The following is a 12,423-nucleotide window of genomic DNA, read 5'->3' as shown; positions in this document are numbered from 1 at the left end:
AACATGCTTGCATCCATAATTAAAAATGTGATTGCAGCTTACTTAAAAAAACCATGACATAATTAGGCTGAGTCGACATGGTCTAATGAGAGTTTTTTTTTTCCTGAGGATGTGACTGGCAAGGTAAATCAGGGAATGTTACTACTGTAACTACTATTTCTACAAACACACAGTTAAAGGTCAGTAATTGGAAGCAGCAATGATTTATTGCATTCACAGAGTTCCAGGTTTGCCAATGCAACTGTATTTACAGAAGGCACTGGACAGGAAGGGGAACTAAAGAATTCTAATTGGCAAAAAAATGCCAGGGCTCAATGTTCAAATTCCGTAAACCATACTTTACCACAGTTTGTATGCCCTCTAAGTATGTCTGCCACTTACCAGGTGCTTGAATTGCTCCCAAGACTGTATGGTCATGGGGCCAAAGAGTCCTGCAGCACGGAAACTGGTCATTTGGCCCATTTTGTCTGCACCAATCATCAAGTTCCCATCTATACTAATCCTGCACTAATCCCATTTTATTTTTCCTAGATTAGCCTCAACTCCTCCCAGATTTTATCACTCAGCTACATATTACAGCCAATTTACCTACCAACCAGCATGCTTTTGGGATCAAAGGAGAAAACCAGAGCACATGGAGGAAATCCACATGTTACAGGAAGAAAGTGCAAGCTCCACTCAGTCAGCACCAGGGATCAGGATTGAATCCCAGATGGTTGCTACGAGCTGCACCACTGTGCCACCCCAAACATAATGACCTTAACACCTTCAGACCCAATTCCTGAGGACAGTCAACAAATTAGGCGAGAGATTGTATCAAGCTAAAATAAAAGTAGTACAGAAATACATAAAAAGTTGAAATTTGGCAGAGCTCTCAAAAGGAAAAAAAGGAGACAAGGAAGGTTAGACAAGGTACCAGAAGGAAATATGAACCCAAACAAGATGCAAAGGATCTGAGGGCTAAATTAAAATTTTGATAAATATATTAAAAGTTTGTGACCCATGTTTGTTAACCTATTAAAGACCTTTACATACAAAAAGGAAATGAAACCTAAAAAGGAAGGGCATAAATTATATTATATAAATCATAAGTAGGGGAAAATCATATGTAAGAGTCATAGTGTTAAAACACAGCTCCAGGGGTTGATGGTTTCCAACCAGCACCTTAGAAGCAGAGAGGAAATTGCAAATGCAAAAGTCATAATTTTCCAAAGTTCTAAACTTTGGGATTGTAAAAGTACAAATGCCACTCTGTCATTTAAGAAGGGAGAAGAAGTCAAGAAAGGTTAGATCTATCATTTATGCAAAAGTTAATGTGTGATTGTGCACTTCAATAAGCATATTAAATAACGTGAATTACATGGATCTGTGACAAGCAGATCTTATCTGACTAGTATGGTTGATTTTTCTGAGGAGATCACTGGCATGGTGGATGGAGAAGCATTTTTTGATGTTGATCGTAAATGAACAGTTGAGAATGATAAATGGTCAGAAGGATGGACAGGTAGATGAAGAAACTGGACTGACAGACAAATAGCTTGAAGAACTCATGGGAAGGTGACAAATATGTGGGAGTATGGAAGCATGGATGGGATGATGGATGGATGACTGCAGGATGACTATGATCTGGATGAACAGTTGGACAAATAAATGGACAGACAAATGACCAAAAGGATGAATTGATGGACAAATGAATGAATACACAGATGGATACATGAATGGATGTTTGGGCTGATAGGTTAGTGGATGGAAGAAAGGATCTAAGTAGAACAATCCATTTCCTAACAGACAATGAAATATTTTTGCAATGCATTTTGTTGTCATCTTGGGAAACAAAGATGACTGGAGCAGATAAGTAACCATTAAAATTAAACATGAGCCTATTTTTAGAGGTGCTGGTGCAGGGGCAACTGTGCTATTATTTTGATACGACTGATGTTCTGAGATGCAATGCACTTGCATCTATTGATATAAATAAAATCCAATACTGGTTTATACTTGTAACTGGTGAAGTTCTAGGTGCTGATATATCGGCCAAGCTCTTAAAATTGTCTAAAATTCCATTGCAATAACATGGAGAAGAAATTGTGTTGGAATAAAAATCTTGAATATCCGTGTAAGTAAATGTAAGACAAAATTATAGCATACTAAGTGGTGTAAACATTTCAATCAAAAATGCATTTGTTGTATTGCTTTATTCACATTTTTAATGGTGTCATTATCTCAGTTTAAAGGTGAGTTTATATTCCCATTTGACAATTCAAGTCCAAATACAGATCTCATGGGACACATAATGTGAACCAAAGTGTAACGATGATCCTATGTTAAACCTTAAAAATACCTCAGTTAAATATTGTAGCCTAGAAATTCATTCTCCTCTCCAGAATCAATTACACTGACTTCAACTTAATGATTTATAGAAGCAGGAAACAACCTCCGACTCTACTATCAAGTACATTACATGATACTGACTAGAGATGTATTTCTAGGTACGTGTGAATATGGATACGTACGTCTAGTTTGAGGTAGTGTAGACATAAATCATAAAAATGCCAAGTAGCGTCTTTTTTCATCAGAACAATGCAGTATAAGAGATGCTAAAATTATTAAAGGATCCAGGAGTATGAAAACACTGAGCAATGGGTGGCAGCAATAAGAAAAAACAATTTAAACTCAATCTGCTTAATCAAATGGTGAGAGGACAAATCTTGGAGGGATAGCAGTTGGTACCCATCCTGTAGAGAGCCAGCTCTGGAGAATAGGCAGTCCCTGGGTTACATACAGTAAGTGTTACTTTCTGGAGAACTGTCTGTCAGCTGATTTCTTCATAAGTCAGAAATGTCCATTTGCTGTAGCTACATACACTTGTTATAACTCTTTCATTTCATTGAATAATCACCCAATCCATATTTAAACTAATGGAATATATACTCTATCCAGTAATTAATGAATACCATTAAACATTATTATAATTACAATCTTGAAAATGCTTTAAAAATATATGGGAGAAGTTGCATCAAGCTCAGATTTTCACAAGTCAGATCATTCGTAACCTGGAAAGATCCTGTATTCTGAATGATTATAATACTACAGCATCAAACTAATATTCATCTTTAAGGATCTACAGCACCACAAGGCTAAAGAATCTGGAATTGTTTGATCCGGAGATGAAAAAGTTCACGGTGGGTGGTTTCCAAACATTTAACCTTCTTAAGGCGTTAAATAATTGAACATGGTAATCTGCTTTAAATTTCCACTAATTCTAGAACCTGGCCTTGTGTTTGAGGGATGGTTCATGGAATATCTAGATTGAACTACTTTGTGTAGTAAAGGAGGCACCCTGCATTTTGAGGTAAGGGAAGGTTAGACAGATGGATGAAAGCATTGAACTTTCTTGGTAACTGGCTGAATATACTACAGAGTCCTTTTGATTTTCCTTTACATTAACTATCTTCATCTATTTGACAATGGTAAAGTTAAAACAAAAAGCAATAGGCCACTAGATTTGTTTGTATAGATCATGCCTAATGACAGAAATTGTAGTTGCTGAAGGCTAAAATATTCAGCAACTGCAGCAGAGTATTAACCCCCAAAGCCAATTTAAAATAGAATTTGGCATGGTGCTCTTTCTTAATTGAATGGAGTCTCCAGATGTCCTCCAATTGGGACAGTATTCTTCTAGGAGTTTATTTTAAATCATGTCCATCTTAAATCTTAGAACAGTCAGAATAGAAAAAGAAAATACACATTAAGATTTTATGGAGAAGCAGATCACCCTTGTTGTGCACATATACAGGTCATTAAGCAGCAGTCTAGAAGATAAGAAAAGGGATCAGAATACTTGTTTTTGTATCTGAAGGACTAAATTTAAGGGTAAGGAAATAATGTTAAACATTTACAGCTTTTTAATTACTGTATGCAATTTTTAGGATCCCACAGCAGGAATGATGGAGAAGCCACTAATAAAGCAACATCAAAATGAATTTATGTAGGGATAATGTCTTCTGTGAAACATCTGTTAGTAGAATATGAAAATTAATCAGAGGGAGACCCAGTTGAGCAAGCACTGAATTCTCTCGTCAATTAAGCCTCCCAATTTTGTTCTATGCATTTTCATAATTGTCAGAAGACAACATAATATTTGTTGTGCATAATAAAAATATATAACCTTGTAACAGCATGTATGATCATATTTTATTTAAGATCAAAAGGAGATACTTAAGTTGGTTACAGGAGACTAGGTAATTGCTAATAATTTATAAATGTCCTTGCACCAAACTATTGCCATTCCACACATCATTCCATGTGTGAAATGAGAGGAGTCGACCCCTTGCCACACCCCACCATTCAGGAAGGTCATAGCTGAAATGATCACTGGCCTCAACGCCACTTTTCTGCCTGATCCCCATAACCTTTGATCCTCTGTAATCTAAAAATCTCCATCAGTCCTGAACATGCTTTTATCAAAATCTCACAGAAATAAATAATCACATAAAGAACAAGTACAGATGATGTCTAGACATTCAATCAGCCTATGATTCAATTTGTGACTCAGTCTGGATAAAACACTGCCATTAAAAAGTTGAAATGAAATTTATCCAGACCTAATCAAAACACTATCATTTCAAGAACAAAAATCAAACTGCTGGACGAACTCAGCAGGTTGAGCAGCATCTGTGGAGGCAAAGGGATGGTTGATGTCAAAACCCTGCATCAGGACTGAGAGTGTAGCAGAACTACAGTGAGTGTATAGGAGGGGTGAGACAGAAGGTTGTAGGTGATAGGTGGAAACGTAAAATAAAATGAGGCAGATGGAGCCAGGTGGCATAGGGGAGGGGGAAGGATAGAGACAGTGTGGTAGGTGGTAGGTGGGGGAAGGGGATAGGAAAGGTGAACCAAGGTAAAAGAAACCCAGGTGGATAGGTATGTGGGTGATGGGCAGATGGAGCCAGGTAGGGGAGGAAGATAAGTTGAGGTAATGGGTGGGGGGGGGGCGGGGGTTGGAAAAGGTGAACAAAGGGGGAGAGAACCTTTTTGGGTAGACTGTTGGGAGTGGGAAAGGAACACAGGGGGAATGGGTTATCTGAAACTGGAAAATTCAATATTCATAGCATTGGGCTATAGACTACCCAAGTGAAATATGAGTTGCTGTTCTTCTATTTTGCATTTGGTCTCACTGTGGCAGTGGAGAAGGCCAAGACCAGCAAAGTCAATGTGGGAATGGGAATGGGAAGGGGAGCTGAAGTGATGTACAACCCGAAGCTCAAGATGGTCATGATGTATATAGCGCAGGTGCTCTGCAATGTGGTCACCCAGTCTATGATTAGTCTCACCAATGTGGAGGAGGCCAGATTGCAAACACCAGTTGCAATAGACAAGGTTGGAGGAAGTGCATGTGAATCTCTGCCTCACCTGGAAGGGCTGTGTAGGTCCCTGGATGGTGGTGAGGGAGGAGGTGTAGAGATGAGTGTTGCACCTCCTACAGTTGCAGGGGAACGTGTAGGGGACTGGGAGGTGAGGGTGGGATGGGATGAGCGACCCAGGGAGTTGCACAGACAGTGGTTCCAGCGGAAAGTAGAGGGGGGAGAGGGAGTGGGAAGAGGGGAAGGTGTGGCTGTTGGTGAGATCCAATTGGAGTTGGCGGAAGAGGTGAACGATGATATGCTGGATGCTGAGGCTGGTGTGGTGAAAGGTGAACACATTGCTTTTAAGTAAGTAAAAGTGTTTTAAGGTGGATTTTAACCTCTTGTGTGAAAATAATATAATTTGCTGGCTTTGTTCTAAATAGCTTTTGAATGTTCTAGAGGTCAGGAACACCCAGACACATTGCACAGACAGCGAAGCTGGGGTATGGCTTTGCCACTTATCAAAGATTTCCTTCACAGTTTTGAGTACGGGGCTTGGTCTGGCTCTCCCACACAAACCTACAACATTGCACAGGCCCTCATCTCTACTGGAAAGTTTGGCTTTTACAGATGATACCCAGTACAGAACAATGGGCAATGTGAGGAGCAGGGGCACCCACTTGGCAACTCCAGACCATAGAACAGTGGAATGATACAGCATAGGAGACTGCCATTTAGCCTGTCCATATAAGCCAGCTGAGATATATTTTTATTTATACTGAATGCTTTATTTTCCAATTATTAAATGGCCAAAGCCTAAACCAGACATACACAAGTAGATACAAAATTGACTGATCTGGTTCTGCACTGAGCACACAGCAAAATTCCAAGATTGTCTCAATTCCTTCCATTTCTTCCTCTATTCCCAATCATCTCCCCTAATCTTTCACCTGTATCTACTAAACCTCATGAGAATCAGCAAGGTCACCAACGTTTCATAACTATCCTTTTTTTTTAGAAAGGTAACAACCACCAACTGTCTACTCAAAACAAAATCACTGGTTCACCCATCTTCTCTAATTATTGCTCCAGTTCCAATCATCCTTTCAACTCTTAGGTCAAGAGTATTGCCATCTCACAGTAACAAGCACATTCTTTCTACAATTCCCGAATGAGACCCATCCAGGCTGGTTTCTAACCATCACAAAGCACTAAAATGGACCTAGCCAAAGTAACAAAGAGCATCTCACCAAAGTGACCATGGTGCATTTCCCCTGCTCCCACGCCACCACCCCCCCCCCACTCCACCCAGTCCTTTTTAATTTTCCTACATTATTTAAAAGTCTCAACTAGATATATTTCTGAACTGTAGGGAAATTAAGGGTCATGGGTCTTATTGAATGGTAGAGCAATTTCAGTGGCCATATAGTCCAATTCTGTTCCTCTTTCTTATAACCTATAGTCTGCCTTTCATCGGCCAACTCCATAGCTCTATACCTATCTGTATGAACAATGTCACAAGCCTCCAGTAACTGCCTCTCTTCCCTCCCTTGAAGCACAGTTATGAATCCCACTCCACCCCCTTCCTCTTCACATCTATGCTGTCTCTTTGCCATTTGATAAACTGGCATAAGGTCATGTGTAAACTGATGAAGAACAGATCTATTTTACCACATTGCATTCACACCCCTTCACCCCTCCTCTACACAAGGTATTTCCACATTATCACACTTCCTGCTTGACACCTGTTCTCAGAGTAGATCAAATTTTCTTAATGCTACAGAAATCAGAATTAACATTCAGTTCCCTTGCCATTAACTTCCATTTCCCTTCTTTGCAACTTGCATAGTCTAAGCAAATCCACGTGTAACTTAAGAGTGTGTTTGACCATGAGCAGAGATCTCTATATCCAGCATCAGATCCATAACAATGCTCATCTCTGGACCACCTCACTTTCTTCCTTTACATACTTTTTTTCATGTAGTCAATTACTCCAATGCTTTTCTACCAGCTGTCCCTTCAGCCACCCCCCACTGTCCAATTTATTCAAAATATCTCTCTCTACATCCCCTGGTACATAAAATCCCACATGGACCTCCCAGACCATATCTAATCCAATAAAAATCTTTGTCCTCTTCAAATCTTTCCACAGCCTTACTTCTCCCTCAAACAGCAAACTCTGTCAGTCATATCTGCTCTCCAAAATTTATCAATCCTTTAACTTTTCCCAGTCATCAGTATAAGATCTTCCGGTCATCACCAACCCAGTTTTTGAAACTCCTTTTCTGAACAGCTCTGTACAGCTGTCTTCCAATAAAATCTTCCTGTAAGCACTCTTTTCAACCCAGTAAAATGTCCACCATCAAATCCTCTCCCCTGCCTTGGAGTCTTTTGTTTCTTGTTATTTTCCCACATACTATAAGAAAGTCCCATGCATTAAAAGGGCTATAAAAATGCAAGTTGTCGATACTATTCAGATATTACTCAATGAAAATTCAATGTACTCACTACATGAAGAATCTTGTTTTCAGTTTCATAGACAGTACAGTCCTGCCAAGAAAAAAAGTAAGATTAAACACATGTTGTTATGAAATACTGATAAATGGTCAGTTATATCCTGGACACAAAAATACTAAAATAATGATCAGAATTTTCCCTGTATTTGTAAAATAAATCCATTGTATTGTCATATGGATTTGAACGACTTGAATTGCAATTAGTGCTATTTTTAAAAATATCAATGTAGAGAAATTACATTCCTCGTTTACTTAAGCATTGCCAATTCTTGAGAACTTCCAAAGCAGAAACAGTATTGTAGACACAGCACAGTATTGCTGCTGATGAGGCAACTGTATAAATCAAAAAGCTTGACTCATCCAAAGAACTAGTTTTGTCCAGAATATCAAAGGAAAAATACTCAATTACAATTCTTGTTTGATTAACTCAAGAGCCATGCCATTAGGATCAATGTCCTGTCTTTATTGTTGGTTAATGTTAATTAAATAGAGAATGCATGCTGGTACATATGATTTTGAACAAGTACATCAACAGCTGTTAAGGACTGAATAACCCATGAGTCCCAGTGAAAATGATTGAGCAGTGAGGGCTTAATGCAGTGACTTATTTTGCATTATTGCAGATCCCATTTACATTCTCTTTTACTATAGATAAATAGCAATTTTATTGAAGATGACACTTTAATATATTTCACTTCGTTTGCACCTACTTTCAGTGGGACTTAATTACGTATATATACACCAGTAGAAGCCGTAGCAAGCAGTCGGCATAATGCAAAAATAATACCCCAGAAAATATTAAACAATATATTTTCAATAACTCTACCAAAAATGTTAACTATTAACTTACAGAAAGTTTGTGCAATCAATGGAGTCCAAAAACAAAATTAATCATATATATGAACTGGCTGTCAAGATGAGGTAAAACAAAGGAGGTGGGGAATAATATGGGTGGTGGTGGTAGAGAAATGGGGGCTTGGTTTCCTTATAAAGTCACCTCTCCCCCACACTATGAAGAGGCACAATTGGCCGTTATGGCTTGGTTGGTCCCAAACCACAGTGAGCATTGAGAACACACCGAGGTGCACAATTCAAAGATATTTACTGCAATATGAGTCAGTGCTGCCTGTGGTGTAAAGATCAGCAAATAAAAATGAGGAGTCAATGCTTATTAAAGTCTCAGTGGGGACCCTCTAATTCGCACAGAGTTCTTGTCTTGCTCTATATTTTGCTTCTTGTTTCACTGTGAGGTTATGGGCTGAGTCACCTCAATCTAATTTCTGTTGGAATGGAAGTACAAGAGCACCACGCATATGGATGACATCATCACTTGCAAAAAAACTATGACAGGGAGCCGACACCTGCACGAGGCTGATTCACATCCGGAGCTGCACGATCCAACATTCTAGGCAGGGGCTTCAGCAGGAATTGGGCACAAGCAGTTCAAAACATGCACAAAGTGACTTTCATTTGCAATTTACGCATTACAGAGACAAATAATTAAGGTCCAATTTCTAGGCAATACTCAATGCAGATTTTTTTCTGGGGTGGGGAGTTTGGTAGTTTGGCTATCAAGTAATCATGATCATGAATTGGACCTTAATTATTTGTCTCTGTAATGCGTAAATTGCAAATGAAAGTCATTTTGTGCATGTTTTGAACTGCTTGTGCCCAATTCCTGCTGAAGCCCCTGCCTAGAATGTTGGATCGTGCAGCTCCGGATGTGAATCAGCCTTGTGCAGGTGTCGGCCCCCCGTCATAGTTTTTTTTGCAATAATCATGACCCTCATATGCCCAAGTCATGCCCAAGAATGATTTCAAGGCAATAATCACAGAAGGTTTACAGCATGGAAGGAGGCCATTCTGCTCACTGAGTGTGTACCAGCAATCCAGCTAGTCCCATTTCCTGCATCCTCACACCATAGGCTGCAAATTCTTTCTTTTCAAATACTTACCTTGCACACTTAAACTAATCTCATCTGCCTGCACACAGTCTATATTCCACACCCCCCCCACCCCAACACACCCCCCATTCCCTGCCTGCTCATGTGCCTGTCTAAATGACTCCTGAATGTTGCTATCATATCTGCTTCCACCAACCTCGCCCCCCCCCCCTCCCAGCAGCGCATTTCAGGCACTCACACTCTCTGGGTAACCTCATACATCTTCTTTAAACTTCCCCCTTCTCACTTTAAACTATTCCCTTGAGTATTTGACATTTCCAGCCTGGGAAAAAGACTCTATCCACCCTACCTATGCCTCTCATAACTTTATATATTTCTATCAGGTTGCCCCTCAGCCTCCAATGCTCCAGAGGAAACAATACAAGTTTATCCAACCTTTCCATGTAGCTAATACTCTTCAATCCAGGCAACATCCTGGCGAACTGCTTCGGCACCCTCTCCAAGGCCTCCACATCCTATCAGGACTGCACAAATACTCCAAGCGCGGCCTAACCAAAGTTTCATACAGCAGCAACCTGACTTCCCAACTTTCATATACAATGCACCAACTGATGAAGGAAAGCATGCCGTACTCATTCCTTAGCACCCTATCCACTGGTGTTGCCATCTTCAGGGACCTATGGACTTGTACTCCAAGATCCAACTGATATTTCCAATTGATCTGTATCCTGCTGTATTCATTGACAACCTTCCTCATTATCCACAATTCTGCCAATTTTTGTATATGTAAACTTACTAATCAGACCAGTTATGACTGAACTAGTATTTTATAACAGTTCATCAAGACTTCCTTGCAGATACAATATAGAATACAGCATATTCTATAAACTGTTAAACTACTTTCTTAACCTACCCTGCCACTTTCTACAAACTATGTACATATATTCTCCAATTCTCCATTGAACTCTTTTTAGAATTATGCCATCTAGTTTACATTGCCTCTTCTCACCCTTCCTACCAAGTGCTATACTTCATATTTCTCAGCATTAAGTTCATCTGTGCACCTTTTCCACCAGCCTATATATATATCCACCTGGTCAATCACCATCCTCCTCACAGGTCATTACACCTTCAAATTTTGTGTCATCTGCAAATTTGGAAAATGTGCCTTTACACCCAAGTCCATATCATTAATATGTATTAAGAAAAGCAGTGGTCCTGGTACGAAAGCCTGGGAAAATCCACCGTTACTTCCCTCCAGTCTCTTTCACCACAATCTCTGTTTCCAGTTCCTTAGCCAATTTTCTATCCATGTTCTTCCAGCCCCTTTTATTCATTGAGTTTCAATCTTGTTGCTGAGCCTGTCAGCCTGTCATGTGTCACTTTATCAAGTGCCTTTTGGATGTCCATATATACCACATCAACTGCATTTCCCCCATTGACTCTTTCTGCGATTTCATAAAAAAACTCAGTTTAGTTAGACACAATTTACATTTCCCTATGTTAGCTTTCTTTAAACAATCCATACTTGTCCTCATGACTGCTAATTCTTCCATTGATCCTTGTTTCTGGAATTTTCCTCACCATTGAGATTAAAGTGATTGGTCTGTGATTACTGGGTTTATCCTTGCACCCTTTTTTGAACATAGAAGACAATTTGCTGTATTACAACTAGGCTCTGATGATATAATTTGTAAATCCAAATGTATGCTGCTCCATCATCTACCCAACTATCTAAAATAAATCCAGGGTGTGAGAAGAATTAAAGAATATGATTTGCAGTTATGATATTTCTGAATTATTGTCTCTTTCATTTCATTTCAACCTTCTTGCTCCCAGTTAGTTCATTGGGAGATTTGTTATCATTTAATTGGCAGAACAAATGTTAATGACATGCTGTTACTCACTTACCAAGAATCTTTATCCATCAGGGTTCATTCCCAGTATTCATATGCTTCACTGACACTTCATTCTGGTGCATACATTACATCCACATGTCATGTGTGGCTCACTTGGTCAATTATTTTGTTGCATCACCCAAAAATACTGTACAGCACACAGAAGGGCATTTCTTCCCTCCAGTCGGAGAAGGTGATGCATAACAGGAAGCAGGAAGAGCAGGGGGAGAGTTCAGCCTTTGTGCCCTTATCCACATGGAGGAAATAGTGTTGGACACCTTCAGGACATCTGCTGCTGAGGTAGTGGCCAGCAGAGAGAACGAAAGAAGATGGTATCTTCAGACTTTCATATTTCCATATTCCCTTATGACAGAGGCCATTTCAGCCTATTGAGTCTATATCAGCTCACAGAAGGAATCACATTACCCCCCTCTTTTCCCAACATTTGCATCAACTCCCCCGGATTCTACCACTCACCTATACACTCCGAACAATTTCCATTCTTCAATTTACCTACCAACCCGCATGTCTTTGGAATGTCGGAGGAAACTGGAGCATCATTTTCGGATGCCTCACGGCTTGGTATGGCAACCGCTCTGCCCATGACCGCAAAAAACTGCAGAAATTTCTGGACACAGCTCAGCACATCATGAAAACCAGCCTCCCCTCCATAGACTCTATCTGCACTTCTCGCTACCTTGGTAAAGCAGTCAACATAATCAAAGACTTTCCAGCTGTTTTTAGACTATTGAATGGACCT

General features: G+C 39.7%; 1 protein-coding gene across 2 annotated transcripts in view; it reads right to left on the bottom strand.

Annotated features, from left to right (window-relative positions):
* Positions 1 to 12,423, bottom strand: part of cnksr2a (connector enhancer of kinase suppressor of Ras 2a) — a 371,916-nt gene that overhangs the window by 224,724 nt on the left and 134,769 nt on the right. For both annotated transcript variants that reach the window (XM_052013677.1, XM_052013679.1), the window contains exon 5: positions 7,854 to 7,895. In XM_052013677.1, coding sequence (XP_051869637.1) covers positions 7,854 to 7,895 — 42 coding nt within the window. The remainder of the gene's footprint in view (positions 1 to 7,853; positions 7,896 to 12,423) is intronic.

Source organism: Pristis pectinata, chromosome 4, assembly GCF_009764475.1.
Source record: "Pristis pectinata isolate sPriPec2 chromosome 4, sPriPec2.1.pri, whole genome shotgun sequence".
Taxonomy (NCBI): domain Eukaryota; kingdom Metazoa; phylum Chordata; class Chondrichthyes; order Rhinopristiformes; family Pristidae; genus Pristis; species Pristis pectinata.
The sequence above is the reverse complement of the archived record's forward strand: the minus strand, read 5'-3'. Positions and strand labels throughout refer to the sequence as shown.